Genomic DNA, 18864 nt, shown 5'->3' on the forward strand with positions numbered 1-18864 from the left:
TTTACTAAGCTCCATAACTGACAATAAAGCAATGCAGAACTGCAGTTGTGTGAGTGTCAACTTGAGGCTGGCTGCAAAAGCCAAGAAATCCAAATTACGCCCCATATTAAAATTATGGATGTGGCTGACCAAATGGTTAAATACCAACACCCTCGCTGCTAGAAGGGGTTGTATCTTCAGTGAATGTCTACTGCCATATTAACATAATGGACTACTTATTGGATGTTAACCAGCAAAGTGGCTGGAAGACATCTCAAGAGCTTGAAGCTAGTCAGTATTGTGATCTAGAGAATGGAGATAAAGTTGTATGTAGGTGGTGTCAGGGTAAAATGGCATATAGCAACTCAACTGGAGCAATGTGTAACCTGCACAGGTATATAGACATTAAGCTGCAAGAAGGATTGCTAACATTAGCCACACTAGGCAAACTAACCTGCAGATGCTGTGATCCCATGTTTAGCTGAATTGGATTAATAGAGCTTGATTTTGACTGTTTTCTTCACTTTAGGCTAGTTGAATATTCAATAACAAATTTGAGTTTAGTCATTAGGAAGAACCCCATCTGCCCATTTTAGAGCAGATATTAACATGTTCACAACCTGGTTAGAAAAACAATATTTCATAAGAAAAGCTTTTTTATATTGCTCCAAAGTCTATGAAAGCGATTTTTTTTTGCAGCGTCTTTTTTGGCTGTTGGAAGAATATGTGGGCGTGTTGCAGTTGTTTGCTAGGAGAATAAAGACCTTCCTTGGTTCCACCCAGGCCGGGAGTGGCTAATTGGGAGAACCAGGACAATTCCCGGTGGGCTGGGATGCCTGAAGGGCCGCCAGGGACACCAAAGACACCAAATCCCAGAATGCACAGCACTACAGGCCACTCCCACTAAGATCCTCTAGTTACAAACATTTATTTACTTCAACACATAAGTCTGTTTCCTCAACTGATTCTTTCTTCCAGAAGGAATTGGTATCTTGGAAATTCCTGTCTGTGTCCATAGGCAAACAGTGAGAGCACAGACACTATCAGTCCACCCCAGCTATGTTTTGACAATTTGTATGTAATTACTATAACAGCATAAAGTTGTTAAAAAGTAAAGTAAAGTTGTCCCCCCACAATAGTCTCATAAAATCCTGTGGGAAACACTGCCGGCTAATGCTTTGAATTGAAAATTATATATATATATATATCTTTTTCAAATACACTATTTAATACAAGGTATTGAGGAGTGCACTATTTCAGACATAAGTATGTAGCCTACTGTAATAGATAGAATTATAGCATATCTCCAGCAAAAGGATATGAACTTAAGTGGGCTGGTCTGAGCCATGAAACTCCCGGGCTGAAAATGCGTCCCACTCCGTACCTGGTTCCGCCTCTTTGTCTATTACTAAATTGAGGTCGGGACAGGATTCCCTCATATGGCAAACGGCATCATTCGGCTTCAGAACGTCTCTTCAGAAACCAATGAGTGATGTCACTGAGACTACATGTTGAATACAGTCTATAGATTTTACCTGAGAGGATGTGTGCATGTTTTCTTATATCTTAGAGTATTTTATGTAAACTCTTCATATTTGTATGATGTAAATATAAGACAGCACTTTCAAAATTGCTGCAAGATGAGAAGATGAAACAAAAAGGTGGCAAAACAAGCTTTTTTACAAACGTTTGTACGTGCTGGAACAATAGTCCTACAGCACCAGACTACATCAAAGCAGTGTGCGGCCTGTTGTACTTCGACAAAGAATGGAAGAGCAGGGGGCGTGCCACAGGGGGACGAAAAAAGGACGTGGATTAAAAAATTACTTTAATTGATTTGGGAATCTTTGGACTTCAAAATCTTAAAGTTGTGTTTTATAATAAGAGTTAAACTTCAGGCAGATTGTGATGAAACCGTTACCTTTTGGATTCCAGCTGCTCCTTCAGTTTGCTGTACATTTCTAGCACTGCAAAGGAGGACAGAACGATCAGTTACATGTGTCAGTAGCAGGGCTTTTTGCCCGAATTCAAACATTCACAGGTATGTTAGATTAAACATACAACAGTAAAAGTTCGATTGACAAGACGTCTCAATTTTAGCCAAGACCAGTAGGGGTGTGAAGTACAACTCACGGCATATTGGTTTCGGGCTGTGGGTCAATACTTCACATTACCATAGGCTGTGATCTCAACTTATCCAGCAGTCGCTAACTCCACAAGGTTCAAACAGGTGGGGCCAGAAAGAGTTTTACAACTGCACAGAAACTGCAAGTTTTGAACTTCACTGAGCGCAATGGAAATCATCTTGCAGGATGACAGTTTTAACCTTTATTCCCTCGGGAAGACCTCCATTCAAAGGCTTAGTCTTACATGCAGGTGCGACAGCATTAGCTGTCATGTTTACTGCTTCCAGTTGCACCCTGCGTTCACACTGACCACTTCATACACACTAGAATTAAGCTGACCATCCATGCTGCAGTGTTACCTGGTATACAGAGCTGCAGCTTCTCCACTGTAGTGGCCATGTTCCTCTGCTGGATGCGACAGCGAATCACCTCCTCTGTTTGAGCTGTCACCTGAAAAACAAACACACAATGAGAGACCAGCAAGCAACACCCTGATAACACAAATAAACTCACACATTTTGTCTTCTGCACTTTGCATGCATGCAAATGTGAACTCACCTCCCGTCCAGCCTCCTGTAGTCTCCGATTAGTGTCTGTGACCTGGCCCTGTCAAAAGAAACACAGACATTAGATGTTCTTAGATTCATTTAGATTAAACGTGGTAAAGGGTTGACATTGGTCCGATTCAGAGGTCAGAGCTCAAAATTTTAGCAGGTGCAAATATTCAGAGAGAGCTGAATAAAACCACAAGAACTTTGAGGTCTTTGGGTAAATCGGTGACTTTCTGATGACGTACTATGTACTAGAGGTAACTGTTCTCAGACCTGGTTGGGGCTGCAGAAATGTGAATGCAGGCTAGTGGAGGACAATCGGGTTCAAAGGCACAATACCGGACAAATGGGCTTAGTGTGAGTGGGCCCTTATTCCTTCATGAATTTCCACGGCATCTTTTTTACTTTGTGTTTGTCTCCTGACACCCCGCCATTCCAGTCTGACAGAGAGATCTTCATGCTGTGAGGGACATGTGTGTAAATAAGCACCTAAGGAGAAAGGCTGTCCTGAAATGTCCTTGAAATGTTCAGGATTGCATGTGTTGAAACAGCTAGAGACTTACACTTTGTCTGAGTAATTTTTATTTTTTTATTTATTTTATTGATTATTGATTTATATTTATTCATCGCACAATTTAATGTAATTGCACCTAAGTTAGCTTATAGCTAATTACCATCTGTTGTCTCTGGGTACTATGTAGACAGAAACAGAAGAAAATCTAACAACTGCAGAGCCAGATCTCTAAAGCTGCGCTGGGACCTGCAGTTTGATGAAGCTGAGAATCAAAGCCCTGGTTGGAAAATGTAGATCTTCAATAATGTGTCGAAATCTTCAATTATCGCTGACAAGTTATGGTTTCAGTCCCAAATGTGGGTTTGTTTAGTGACTTTCTCCAAAGGAGCACTTCACAAGTTTTAAAAACATTTTGGAGAGGTATGAATACCTTGGTCTTGGATCAGCTAACATGCTGTCACATGTCTACCCATCCCTCTCCTCTGTCTGCTCCCCCTCTTCATGCCCTCTCTTTTCCCTCTCTACCTCCCTCGCTGCAGCTGCTCAGCCTTGAAATCAGCTCATTGTCCATGGAGGGACAAAAGCAGGCAAATTCAGATTAACCAGGCAGCAGGGACCTGAACCCATCATTGGTGCACTGGGCCTTTCATGGCGTTTAATGGCTTGTGACAGGCTCTTTCTCACAGATTCAGTGACAAACTTCTCGATTCTGGATGAAGATTTTTGAACTCTCGGCTCTTGTCACACAGCTGAGAGCCATGACCCAAATGACCAGTCGGCTTTTTGATGACAATCCTTTCAACAGGGAAGCTTCCAAACAAGCAGGACCGGCTACATAATCACTGTCTCATTTTTTTTCTTTTTTACGAAGCACGGGTGCATCACCACCAGAGTGACTGGCTGATTTTGTGAGGGCCCATGTCTAGGAAACATAAAAATCCACTCGTCAACGTTTACATGCACAGTTACAGTTATAGCTCAATCAGGCATATAGGTGGCACCATGCACCCTTTCAGCTAGTTACAATTCAATCTTACCAAACAATTGGCAAACAAATTAGCAAGAGGCAATCTGGTTGTTAAAATAGAGAACTCTGTCACAACAACTGTGTTTCCTCATCTGTCCAAAAATGTGTGGTCTCACTCTAGCACTCGAAGAATTCTTCCCGTTTTCATCCCAGCTTAATTCTACACATATATGCTGTTTGACTTCAGGGTCAAAGCCTGGCACGGGAACTGTGGAGCATGTGCAGAGCGCAAAGGTCAGTTTGTAGCCAACTGAGGTGTGAACAAGCCAGAGAAAATCAACCCTCAACAGCATTATCAAGGTGAGTTAGTCCAATTTAAAGAAATCCGATTTAGAATGATATCAGTTAGACTAAAGTCTTGGATCAATGTCTCCTGAGGATGCATCCTACTTTCTCCTTATAATGCTACTAAGAGAAGCAAGTCTAAGTCTGTGTTGCAACCCTGGAAACAGAGAAAAGCCACCTTGTTGTAAAAAAAAGGACAGTTAAGCTGTTGAGCTACGGCTAAGGCTATAAGCCTTTTATATCAGCAGTAGTAGCAACAAGTATACCGTCTGGTGATTTTGAGCTTAGCTGCAGATTTGCAGGCTAATGAATGACCTGTTAAACATCCATACTATGTTTGTTTTAACAATCTATGGTTGGTTAGATGCTTACTCAATCTGATTGAAAAATGTCCTAGGATTGCCTGCTGGTCCTGCCGTAGTGCACTAGTAAACTTCCTTACCATCAGTTTCTCTGCATCAGCACGAACTTTGAGGAGCTCTGTGATGGCGTCCACAAAACCTTGGTGGTGGAAATTGCACATCTTCTCGATCTCACGGTCATGGTTCCTTATCCTGGCGTCCAGCTTCTCCATAAAGCGTTTGTGGGCGTTGGGCTGGTCATCGTAAATTGACCTGAGACGGACAAATAAAGAAAGGAAACAAAGGAGGAAGATGACAGGAAAAGAAGAAAAAAATAGCAAAAAAAGTTAGAATGAAAATGATTTGCTCTTACAAAACTTGTTTTTTGACATGTTGGAGGTTCCTTTGAACATCTGTGGTGCACTAAGAGACTTGAAAGCTAACACAGCTTATGCAGAGGTTACTGCTGTATGAAATAATGGTCGAGTGTTGTGTTTTATTATCTGCCAACTATTAGTATTTACTACAAAGCAGAATACGAACCATCACACATTACTGTATAACCAAAAGAGCGGGGAAAAAAACAATATTGAATATCCATTTTTGAAAGTCAAGGAAACATTTTTGACCTGTTAACTCAACAACAGGTCCTGGAAAAAAAAAGAAAATCAACATGACTGTGCAAGTGGTGAGGCCAAGGTGACCAGCTGTTTGCACATCACTGCAAAGAACCCTGCCATGAATCACTACTGGTGATCCAGCACACACACACACGCACGCACGCACACACACACGCACGCACGCACACACACACCACTCTGTCATACTCTGGCCTAGCTTCAACAGGCACAGATGGTTGTGTATGCATACTGTATGTATTTGAGTTTTCTGTGTGAGTGTGTGTTTAGGCGAGATAGAGACTGACAGAGAAGGACCGAAATTGAGAACGAGATAGAAATAGAGAAACAAGAAAACAGAGCAAAAGATGAATTGTGTGATAGTGTAATACTTTTGATTAATAGTTTATGTTATGAGTACATGTGAGTTTCTATAAAAGGTGTGTACGTTTGTTTAACCAGGCACTTTTACTATGTGTTTGTCTAAAAGCATCAGCTCTCTTCACATAGAATTTATTTTTGGAAGTAACAAGAAATTAAGTTTTGACGGTCAAAATATATGTGGTAAGAAAAATGATCAAGATGTCCAACATTTTGTCTTCCTTGATGTGTACCCTCTGGAGTTGCTTTTATATCAGGTACAAGTGGTAAATTGACAAAGCACTTTTATACATCGACGGCAGGTATGACTTTGAGGTAGATGAGCCGGACAATGGGCCTCATTCACTAATATGTGCGTAGAAATGTTCTTACTCTGCGCATAAAATAAGTGCATACGCAAAATCACCGTCAGATTCATGACACGTGCGTACCAGCCAATTTTGTTCTCACCACCTTGCGTATGTTAGTGAATCAGAATCATTCTAAATGGTAAGGCTCGTGCCCACAGCCTGCAATCAGCATACTACCACACCCCCATCTCTCCATATAAGGACATCCGATTGGTGTATCAGGACGAGAGCGGTGAGGTGGAGACACGTAGAAGTTTTTAGGAGATGGCCCCAAAAGGCAAAAAAGGTCACTGTGTCTGCGGCTTAGATGCCGTTACAGTGAATGACATAGTTGCAGCAGTACGTGCATTGGCAGTCAGAATCAGCTGATCAGTCATTCGTCACATTCTCCAAACGTGTTGTGACGGTCTGATGCACTTTCTTCTGAAGGCACCGGCTGCAATATCTTTCAGCAAGGCTGATCTTTACACATTCTTAGAGGTAAATTCTAATCATGTATGTTCCCTGCATGCTCTTAAATATTCTCAGATTAATCAGGTGGTTTTGGTAACAGATGCGATCTTTCATGGCACTACTGGTGGGAGTGGTAGATGATTAGATTTGAGATTTTAGGTTAAAGGATGAAAAGGCATACATTTGATGATTATTTAATACATTTAGTCAATGCATTAGTTAATTCAAGTTTTTAATGCTTGCCTTTTCAACATTTATTTAAAATATATAAATTTATATATATAGGCTATTTTTTTTACTGGATGCAGTGTTTCCCCTACCATTATATTAGGGGGGCGGCCCGCCCCCGATGAAGGTCAAGTAAAAAAAAAAATTTAAGATTTATTTTTGGGCTTTTTATGCCTTTATTGTAGGGATAGGATAGTGGATAGAGTCGGAAATCAGGGAAGAAGTCATTTAAGGATACCTTTCCGATAGAACAAGACAGCTGTCATTAAAAGTAACACATGAACACCAAGATTCCTTCAAGTGTTCGTGTGTGTGTTCGTAGTGAATGAGGCCCAATGTGTCCATCATCAGGTTGGAAGGCTTATAACACTGTCACTTGGTAAAATGAGGGATGCACCGATGCGTTGGTTCAACATTGGCCGATAAGCCAATAATGAGCTGATGTTTATTTGTTGTGCCAAATCAATTTAATGCTGGCATCTAGTACATCTAACTACTGATTCAGAGAAGAGACTTGTTAAAGAAACTCTGACTTGTTTTCATCGTCATACATGAGATAAAAAGTCCAAATTGTAGGAGTCTTACACCAAAAGAAGTCGTGAAACAAACATCGGAATTAGAATCTCAAAATCAGCTAAATTATTATTCAAACGTATCAGCCCTGATTTACCCAATCGGTGCATATTCATGGAAAAGTTAATTATTTATTTTATTTCATTTGTTTATTTTGACAGGGAAAGTTTTCAGCCAATTAGCCGTACCACAGTTAGCTATGGGCTAATGTTTGCAATAAAAACATGAAGCTTTTCCCAAGTCACAACCTTGTCTCCAAGGTTACGGCCAAGGGTTGGACTAATACTGTATTTCCATCTCATAGGGCTCTAGTGCAATGGTGAGTAAGCAAGTAGAATTGGTCATAACTATGTATGAGCAAGGGGAGATATTTCGAGTGGAGTGATTCATGGAGTGATTCAGTTCAGCTATTAGCCTGAAAGCTGATGGTATGCAAATGAAAAAAACACTGCACCCAGTTGACACAAAGTAGGGATGCACATCTGCAAATCATGTGGCATGCATCGTGTTGGTAGCCGATCTGTTGTGTGTTGTAAATGTAATGCTGCCAAGCTAATTGCTGATCCAGAGAAGAGGTGTTTTGTTGGGCAGAAGAATTCACCTTTTGATTTGTTTCAAACGTGAAAGAAAATGTCAGCAGTGACAGTCCCACACCGTCTCTGAGAAAGATCAAAAGCATGCAGTTTGTAGAACATGTTCCATTTGTTAATATTTCAAGAGGAGGGACTACTAACAACAACCTAAATATATAAAATCATACAGCTAATTTGAGAAACGGACACTAAGAAGAAGAATAAATAATGGGTTTTGTTTATTGTCTGCAACAGCTTTAAGTAGGAATTAAAAAGCTAATGTCACATGAGAGGATGGCTTATGTGATTCACAGTATCACTTTTGATTTCTTGCAGCTTGTGTGTGGCAGGCGCCATCCTGTGGTGTTCAGAGGAAGAGTGCCTCTTCACTTCTTGGTTTGGCTGCATCCCAGTCTTCAAAGTTTTCATATCCAAACAGGTTCAAAGAAACGTTCAGGTCTGCTCTTGTTGTAACTACCCAGAGCTATTGTACTCTATGTTAGCGCTGTTTCCAAATAAATGATTATTCTTTATTATTAATCAATTGTAATTTTATTGGTACACTTAAATACTTTTTTCTTAAACATACATAAATATCACTGTATAGTTTTGAATTCACACTTGTTTCAGTGAAGATTGGAGCAGTGTGAATCAAGCAGGTAGCAGAGACAGGATGTGAGAAACATCCATCAGTCATAAATGCAAAGTGTTGACACAAAATTGTTGCAGCTGCTGTATGCATGTCTTCAAACAACAAGCCTGACTGACAGTCTATGAGCCAGTGACCTACAACACCATAATAAGCAGAATTTTATTTTAACTGTAGGAACAGCTCCATCTAGTGACAGTGAAGTGAAATGCAATTCATAAACAAACGTACATATTGTTGAAATGACAAGAGTAATATTTTGATTTCTGAAAATCTCTGACATGAATTATTATTCTGCTTGATATGAATAACCTTTTATAACTATTCAATCAACAAGGTCTGCCAGTCTTATAGCCAGTCTATATTTTAATTATTGTGAACTAATTTCTCAGATGATTTCAAATGCTTTAGAGACACAGAATCCATTTAAACCTAAGATGAAATGTTATTCGGTCATTAAACACAATAGATGATTACAGTATTGAAATTGTGTGGAGCATAAGAAACATGCATGTATACATGATAGAGATGGTTACCATAGATTGTTGTAAGCCTGCAGAATATAAGAAAGATATCCAATATGCAAATATATTTTTACCATTGCAATAACAGCATTATGTTAACTATTAAAGAGTGCATCATGTTACCTTTATTGCTCACATGTCCTGAATCCAAAATACATCCAAAATATGAATATTAATTACAATTTAGTGGTGATAATAATATAAGCATCACCACTAAATTATCATCTATTAATCTAAAGATAGCTGATAGCTCAGCCTCATCTGACTGCATGCAAATGATGTGAGAGCATTTCCATGACAACTAGGACTCCACAAATTGGGTCAAATGTAAGCATGCTGAGTGAGAAAGCATTGCTTATTTACATAAAATATTTTTTATTATTGATTGGAAAAAATTCTGACTGTCAAAGTGTTTATTGCAAATATTCATATAGCGATGATAAGAATAAGCAAAATTTATATCATGCTTAAAAAAACAACTTAAATATCAATAATCCAAAAAGCGGCAATATTTTTCTTGGATGATTAATTGACTTAATATTGCAGCTCTAGATAAGTCACTGTATCAGTTGTTATGTGGAATTTTTATGCTGGAATGAAAACAAACTATGTGGCACCAATGTTTTAAAGGTGTGTTTATGCGTGAGCTGAGAACACAGAAGGAAAATTCACCGCAAGCAAGTGTGAGAGGGTGATGACGTTTATATCCTTCTACGACCAGTGCACAACGATTTACGATTTCCCATTCGAGCATACATGAAAACAGCTGGACACAGTCAATACCACCCAGGAAATCAGAACTCTTTTCGCTTGCCTACAGATTCTTGCGACGGCCTCAGGATTGGCCTCTCTACCCGTTTGTTCTGCCCTTTGCTGGCTTTGTTTTCCTGGGTGCAGGTAGATGTGGGTGGAGTCTGAGAGGACTCTGTAATGCAGCAACACCTGTTCCATGCTGCTGTCAGCATTCGTTTGTATTGTATTGTATTCTAGACATATCCGAATTCATACTCAACACACACACAACACTGCATTACACACTGACGTCCTCACAAGCACAAAAGCATGACATTTAGTAATTTAATTAAAATGTATTGCATAACAATGTGTTATGTGTGGTTTCCCTCTTTTGTTGCATACTACTGAGCCAAATTTTTAGCATTCTTCCTTCATCAAAGTACGTGTTTTTAGAGATTAGTGAAGAGCTAGAAAAAACAGGAAAAAATACAAGGTTTTATAACAGATCATCTCTTAGCAGTCTCTATTCCAAAATATGTAATGACTTCAAAATGCCATGCTCCCCTCCTCCCCACAGTGTCGCTTTAAAACAATACTAGAGCTCCATTGTTTCCATCCTGCGGTGGTAAAGCGTTAAACCACTACGCCAAAACAAACAGACTGGAAAGCAGAAGGTAAGATAATAAGATGAAGTTTCATCCACATCCATGTCTATCAGTCGGGTTTAAAATCAATTGATCAAACTGTCAAAGGTTCATCGAAGTGTTGAAGGTAGGTAATGCCCTCAAGAGAACCACATTTGTCACATTTTATCAGACGCTGAAGCTCATTTCAGATAAACGTTCATGGAAATCTACTGAACACAGGTGCACCGAGATTCAGGCCAGCTTATTTACATAAACTCTACACAGCAACTGCACAGCATTCAGTGGAACATAAATGTGATGGATGCTGTTTAGATAAATACTGACACAATGTATACCAGTTCACATTGACCTTCATCTTGACCACCAAATTCAAATCAATTCATTCTTGCATCCATGTAAGGTCAGTGCAAAAACTGAAGAAATAACTTAAAGGCTTTCCTTATAAAGTAGATAGTGTTTATAAGAAGAGAAGAGGCAGACAGGTGAATGGGCTCAGGTAAATAACCCAAAACATGGAGGCAGAGAAAGCAGTGGCCTTTCTAGACTTTTCTGCTGAGGACTTTTTTTTAGTTTCGACAGATATGAGACAATATTTACCACTTTAAAAAGATGATTATGATGACAGGGATTTTCCAATTACATTTTGAGATTTACAGGAGAGAGTCTGATTCACCATCAAAATAATTATACTTCAAGGAAGAAGTTGTTGTCGGAGCTGTGTTTACATGGACGGGGACGTCCTTGCATATAAAGCTGTTTTAGTCAAGTACTAGAGAAAAGAAGAACATAGCCTACTCACTGCTTATTTGGATGTCATGTAAGTAGAGGTGGGAAAGTAAATTCACCTAAAGCGAGTGTGAGTGTGATGATGTTTATATCCTGCAACCAGTGCACAACTATTAACTGTATCCATGCATCAGGTGCAATCTCTGTGCACATAGTGAAACAGTTTCACTATGTTTTCAGTTCTCCAGTATGTTCTTCTCTGCTCTTTAGTTCATATTAAGATTCTGTCGAACTACATATAGCATTCATATAAAGGCAAATATTATCATTATAGCATCATATAACACACTCTGCTCAACACTTCCACGTCAAAAATAGACTTTGAATCATGAATCCAGAATAGTTTTGAATCAAAAGTAGATTCTCAATCGAATAATGACCCCAAGAATCAAAATCAAATCGAATCATGAGACACGCAAAGATTCCCAGCCCTACAAGTAAGTGTCTTTAGAGCAAGGTCATTCTGTGTCAATTTATGTGCAATATGAAGCTATGAGTTAACCAAAGAGCGCTAACATTAGCATGCTAACACAACAATGCAGGCCACAGGAAATTGCAACTCGAGCGAAGGACAATTTTGTCCGCTGCTTCCGCTTAATGGTGCTTAATTATAATGGTTCAAATTAATAACTCCTTTGTACGCGAGTGGAGGGAGGTTGGAGGTGTGTCTCTGGAGGAGAGCGGAGGCTTCAGTATGGAGGAGGTGTGGACAAACAGCAGTTTGTTTTGTTTCATGCTGGTGCTCAAGGGTGACATCTACTGGATCAAAAAGTAGCACATTCTTCCCTTCAATCTTCTGTGTAATTTGATGAATTTCCAATATTTCAACCAGGTTTTCCTTCTTCTTTAGATGACTCCATCAACCAAAGTCCTTAATACAATACCCACACAGCCGACAAACCCTGATATGACCTCTGTGGGCGACAACTGGAGACCTTTTTGTTAAACAAATGAGGTGCTGCTTCACATGAGCTAAACAAATTTTTATCTTTTCTTTGACAGAGTTTGCAGAGGAGTTTGAAGTCTGCTCTGCTCAGCAGGCAAGTGGTGATATATCTGACACACAACGACATTTCTGTATAACAAGCTCCAAGCGAGTGAGGTAAAAAATCTAATATGTAAAAGAGCTTTAAGGTAAAGAGCTTCCTTTCATTCTGTTAACCTTTTAAGCGACTTAGAGGCCATGCCCCTTCATGACATACGAAAGCAAACAAGACCATCAGCGACAAGATTTTTAAAAATGTGTTTATGAATGTTTATTTCTCTATTGTTAATTTTAATGACTGAAACTGCAGCTGCGGTAGATGTCGGATGAGGAGACGAACTGCACGCTGATCCTTGGTGAGTCAGAAGTTTGATAGTTAAACGATAGCTGGATACGATTTTCTTGTCAAAGAGCACATTTACAAATGTAAAGGATAAAATCACAGGGTCCACAGGGGGCGCCAGAATCAACACCAACCGTACATTCCTCACAGGCGCTTTAAAGCAACAATATGTAACTTGTCCACCATTAAATAATAGCAGTAGAACAAAGGTCAATTTAATAGCACAATAACTTTCAGCAGGGAGAATGGCGTCTCTCCCTTGTCCACAGCGCGCTCTGATCGCCTGTTGACTGCAAATGTAACTTCAGGTCATCTCACGAGAAGTACACACAGCTTCACAGCACTAGCTCACTAACAAACCTTCAGTTATAAAAAGAAGACAGTTAGCCTTTCTGTTCAGTTTGATACAATGGCTGAGGTTAAGAGGAAGAGAAAAAGAGAGAGTGACCGAGCAGGAAGCAGAATGTCTCTGCAGATATTGTTCATAATAGATTGTGACAAAACACTACAAGTGTCATTGTCGTCTCATGTTTAGCAGTCACCGGAAAGTAATTGAACCCAAGTTATGTCTCAGCTTTGCACACGATCAAAGAAAAAAATCCATCTTACACATAAAGTTTTATCTTATATATAGCCAAATCTCTCTCAAATATAGCCATTTAGCCACAGCCCAGAGATATCATGGTAACAGTTGAATACTCAACATGCAAATAACGGTCTGAAAACGCTTGCAGAGTCATATTTGCACAAAATCCAGTAATTTATCCGTACCTTGTCTGTCGACATGGTTGTTCAGCTTCTTGTAGTAGTATTGTAATGTAATGTAAAGTAATGTAGTTGTCTTTTTCACACTTTTTTTCATCTGCTTGTAAACAAATGCTTGTTTGTCTAAAGGCCCTGACACACCAAGCAGACAGCAGAACTAGTGGCCATGAAGTCAAAAAAAGGCAGACGGGGGCCGACGGGTAGCGACGGAGCCGGACACACTGCAAAAACTAGGACGACGACCGCTCACCGACGGTCCAACTAGGACCGACGGCCGATGGTCTCCTTGGTGTGTCAAGGCCTTAAGAGGGGCAGGAGTGACCTAAGTGTTGCTGAACTGAGTGTTGCTCACAAAAGAGCAGTTGTACTCAGAGACCTTCAGTGTGTGCAAAGGGCACCGAAACCAACTTCCAACATATTGAACAGACACAAAAAATATATAATTGAATCATTGATGTGTCTTTCTTGTCAAATTTCATTTAATCTATTGAATGTAAAAATAGTTCAAGAGTTGATAAAAATGTCTTATACTGTTTGGAGAGCTCTGAACATAAGAACAAGGCTTGTTGAAATGAACAGCTTAGCACATTTCCACCGTCCAAACCGGACATGTGCACATCCATGCAGCACAGTAAAGATCAGCCTCCCTGGCACTGTGTGAGGTTCCTCTTTCCTGTTATTAATAATTGAGACCAGGTGGTAGTGCTGAAACAAATAGGTCACTATCTTCTTGTTTCCTACCAGGGCGGAAGGCTGAGCCAGCCTATGGGTAGAGATGAAACGAGTTGATCGGTGATTTGTATGGATTCCTCACAGTTCTACGTTAAACATGGATAAATTGACATCATGGTGTGAAATACTGCTACCGAATCTTGATGCAAAGCTTCAGTGAAATAATGACCCAGCTGTGTTTTATTTGACTGTAAAGTGCAATGTTTAGAGGTGTGGACATTTCTCTTGCAGTGTGATAATTGTTCGATTCTGCATGGATGCCAGGGAAAGAAGAAAAACAGGACTATGAAAAAAAACATCCCCATAGAGGATGCTGCAACATGAGCGAGTAAAGCCAGCTCTGGTTGAATAATAAAAAGATACTAACTCCTGCCTGATGGATATCCAACTTGTAATGAACCTCATTACTGTGCTGCATAAGAATGAGAACAGTGACAGACAGATTGGAGAATCGTTACACAAATTAAAATAGTCCTGTCCAGTCGATGGTTTGAATTAATTGAATTTAAATGTAGCATTACAATTCTTATCACAACATCATCTTGGTTGGTATTCAGGGTTAAATGTTGCAGCTCAAACATGCCAGAGTACTGACTTTGTGAAACAAGGCGTGTCAGTGAATATGTTATTGATTGCTTTGCCCTTAACAGTGGTGACTGAAGAATGAACAACTACGAGTTTGCTAACATGCACACTAGTATTCTAGTTTCCCCCTCCATATCCTGGTTTTGTGTTTTGTGAGTAAACATTATTATCCTTGTATTAGCAACTTGTAGAGGCCCTTATCCTTTTTTTAAGAAACGTGGCTCTGCAACTCGTGTACTACATCCTGGTTCTGGATGGTTTTGTCCGGATCATCATGAATGAGATGGGAATGTGCAAATTAAGACAAAACTGTTGGAAAACAGTGAACTGAATACTGTCATCAACATGTATGGAGGATATGATTGATCAGGTTTGTCATGTCTCGTGTGAACATTTCCTGAAGAAGAACAAACCTAGGGGCCTGATGTAGCAGCTCTGTATCTTGTAGTTGTTGTGGTTATTTTACTTTGTTCTTTCTATGTTTTTTCTATAAGGTGCTATATAAATACAGTTGTTATTATTATTATTATTATATGAAAGCTGAAACAGGCTTGCGGAGTCAGGTGAAGTTACCCTCAGGGCATACTTTCACTGCTTCCCCCTGGTATGCTGCAAGACAACCACCGCCTACAGGCACGTCTACGGGACAGGTGTGTGTGATAAGATGAGGCAACCAGCAGGTTAGGTACACAATAACTACTGCAGCTTGTTACATTAACTGTCTGTTTGTAGGAGATGATTAGCTTGAGCAACTGGACTTCCTGTTTCCCTACAGCTATTTGGCAACCACAAGGAAACACCTGGGGGGGTCACGATGACGCATCAAACAGCGGTACAACTGATTGTCAGAGGGGCTAATTTTCACATTTTAGTCGCTTTACAACTAGCCGAAATAGTTAGCATCATTAGCTAGCATCAGCTGTGTAATGATAACAAGATGTGGGATCGCACAGCCACACCCACAGATGATGTTTCGGTTACATTTGACAGGTCACCAGCCGTCAATCAACACACAGAGTCTGCAAAAAACCCCACACAACCACAGCTGTGCTGTAGCTGCTGCTTACAATTGACGTAAACAGTGTTCAATGTTGGCCTGTTAGCTAGCCACACAAGCTAGGCTCATGCTTCATTTCTACACCGTATTGCTACAGTTAGCTCACCGGTGGCTCGGGTAGCTCAGCTAGCTTGTGAACAAAAGGTCCGGTAACGATGGAAATACAGACCAAAACACACAGACATTATTATGAATACTAATTTTGAAATGGTGCATTTATTCTTACCGAAGTGTTGGACCGACACAAGCCGTGTCAGTACTCTCTATTTCCTGTAAAATCCGCTCGTGCTCCGTTATACACTCCAGGGTTTCATTCTCCGCCATGATTGTTGTGTGTGTGTGTGTGTGTGTGTGTGTGTGTGTGTGTGTGTGTGTGTGTGTGTGTGTGTGTGTGTGTGTGTGTGTGTGTGTGTGTGTGTGTGTGTGTGTGTGTGTGTGTGTGTGTGTGTGTGTGTGTGTGTGTGTGTGTGTGTGTGTGTGTGTGTGTGTGTGTGTGTGTGTGTGTGTGTGTGTGTGTGTGTGTGTGTGTGTGTGTGTGTGCGTGCGTGCGTGCGTGCGTGCGTGCGTGCGTGCGTGCGTGCGTGCGTGCGACTGCAGCTGCAGGTCAGGTCTGGCCGGTAGAGGGCGCACTACAGCAGCTTGTTTTCATACAGTCATTCTGTGATAATACATTTACACTTCTGCCTCCCAGTAACTATTTTTACCTTCAGTTATACACTTTTTTTGTGGTAAATTTAAATTTGATTTGAGGCTTTAAGTAAATTCTGCATCTATATTTTTTATTTTATATTTGTTAGGGCTTATTTACTGTGTCCTATATTCTTCTGTTGTTTTATTTATTTGTCATTTATAATACACAAACAGAGTTAAAGGTGCACTGCATAGATTTGGTAGTGCAATTTGAAAGTTGGAGAAGTGGAAAAAAAATGCCATGCTGTATTTTCTGAACTGAATACACAAATTTTACTCAAAGGAAAAAATGGGTCCCTGGACACTGTTTGGTGCTAAAAAAAAAAAGCTACCGGGAGAGAGTTAAGGTTTCACTGTGGAAGCATCATATCTTCAAACAGTTTTCCAGGGACCTCATTTTTCTCTGAGGACAGTTTGTGTATAGAGTTATGAACATATACCACAGAATATGTACACTTCTCTAACTTTCACATTTCTCTACCAAAACTCCACAGTGCACCTTTAACCTCATCTATTCTATGTAGACTACATATACAGTAACCTATGTTCCCTATGAGAATATTACAGATAGGTGATGACTTGTACTGACTGATTTTGACTAAATGCACGTTACCTAATGTGTAAATATTATCTACAATAAATGAACTCGCCCTAGGACTCTGTCTGCACCCTGCTGCTCCCAGTTTCTTATTTCCCTTTTCTTTTAAAAGTTTAGCTTTTTGTTTATCTATCTATGTTTTTTTTTATTACTTTTAACTAATAAGTGAGTAGCTGAAAAGCATTTTATAAATTAAAATGTATTATTATTGTAATTATTACTATTGTGGCGGCTTAGATTGGAGAATGCCGCACAGAGACTAAGTGGGTCTGTAACTGTGACTCGTGCATTTCAAAATAAAATTAGAATGTCCAGATTAGTTTGTGGATTTATTAAACAAAAGAGTGAAAAATGTATCAAACAAACGATGACGCTCAACAGAAAATGTGCAAACCAAGTCACCCTCTTTGTCTGCCTCCAGCCACACAACTCAACAGGTTAAATAAGGTAAAACCAAAAAATGCACATAATGGCTCCTACAATAACATTTCTAATACCACCAAAAAAAACACAGTGGAGACCATGAAAATCTGAAATTGTTTCTGACATTTTTGGCTCTTGTCTCAAGCATTTGTGTGTCTTGTAACACTAATCTAAAACCTCAAACATGATCCAATATATTTAATTAAATCAAGCAGTGCACCATAACTTTCAAACGGCCCCAAAAAACCTGCAGACGAGGCACCTCAGTACAGTGCTTCCATAGGTTGGTTAAATGAAGCATGAAAAGAAAAACTTCAGGCTGAGCTACTCACAAAGCTGCTTTCTTTAGATATAAGATGTGAGTTGTTTTTTTAAAACAAACTAAAAATGCTTTGAAACCTTTGCCTTTAAAAGCATAATTAAAGGCTTTTGTTTTCTTGTTTGTTGAAATATCTTTACATGCTTATAAAGCTAAATAACCATTTTACATGACTCACTTGAAGTGAGTCTACCATTAAATGAACCAGCAGATGATGGTTCAACAATCCTGCTGATGTATGTATATGATATATATTGTATATTTATGTATATTGCAGAGTTTACCTTAAGGTGGTTCCCAGAGGCAGTTCCACAGATTCTAACTCTGCAAAGGCATTCCCAAAAGCCTTCTCCTCCTCTCTGTTCTCTTCTTCGCTCTGAAGTGGAGGGTCAGGTAAAGCCGCGTGGACCCTGTCAACGGACATGTCTCTGATTTAAGAGTCAAACTACGAGCAAGAAATCTCTGCTTATGTGACAGAGAAGGAAAACCAAAAGAACTCTGTGTCACTCTGTGTCTGTGCAGGGAAAACCAGGGCACCTGCTAAGGTCAGCAGAAAAAGTGGGAGCAACAGGAAACAGAGACCTTGTGATTCACTGGACTTTGAAGCCAACAAAACTTACTTTAGTGAATCCCTCTGAAATATATGGAAGCCGTGCAGAGAAGCCAGGAGTAATGTTGTCCCAACTCCTAGTTCTAGTCAGTACACAAGCTGCAGCGTTTTGGACTAGTTGAAGAATTTTGAATTTCCATCGGGATCAATAAAGTATCTAACTATCTATCTATCTATCTATCCATCTATCATCTCTCATCTATCAACTATCTAGCTATCTATCTATCTATATATCTATGTCTATCTATCTATCTATCTATCTATGTCTATCTATCTATCTATCTATCTATCTCTCTATCTATCTATATCTATCTATCTATCAATCTATCATCGATCATCTATCATCTATCTATCTATCTATATCTATCTATCTATCGATCTAAGAGTCTTTAGAGACTTATCAGAGCACCCTGATAAAA

General features: G+C 39.7%; 1 protein-coding gene across 7 annotated transcripts in view; it reads right to left on the reverse strand.

The window, feature by feature from the left end:
- exoc6 (exocyst complex component 6) overlaps positions 1-18363 on the reverse strand; it is a 45577-nt gene extending 27214 nt beyond the window's left edge. For 2 of the 7 annotated variants that reach the window (XM_061028178.1, XM_061028177.1), the window contains exons 1-5: positions 18120-18363; positions 4925-5096; positions 2664-2711; positions 2465-2555; positions 1901-1946 (exon numbers count right to left, since the gene is read on the reverse strand). In XM_061028178.1, coding sequence (XP_060884161.1) covers positions 1901-1946; positions 2465-2555; positions 2664-2711; positions 4925-5096; positions 18120-18259 — 497 coding nt within the window. In that variant the 5' untranslated portion in view covers positions 18260-18363. Of the gene's footprint in view, positions 1-1900; positions 1947-2464; positions 2556-2663; positions 2712-4924; positions 5097-16031; positions 16255-18119 lie in introns of those variants that run through there. The other 5 variants (XM_061028180.1, XM_061028179.1, XM_061028181.1 and 2 more) reach the window with 4 other exon arrangements.
- Positions 18364-18864: the final 501 nt, after the last annotated feature.

Source organism: Labrus mixtus, chromosome 21 (assembly GCF_963584025.1).
Source record: "Labrus mixtus chromosome 21, fLabMix1.1, whole genome shotgun sequence".
Classification (NCBI taxonomy): domain Eukaryota; kingdom Metazoa; phylum Chordata; class Actinopteri; order Labriformes; family Labridae; genus Labrus; species Labrus mixtus.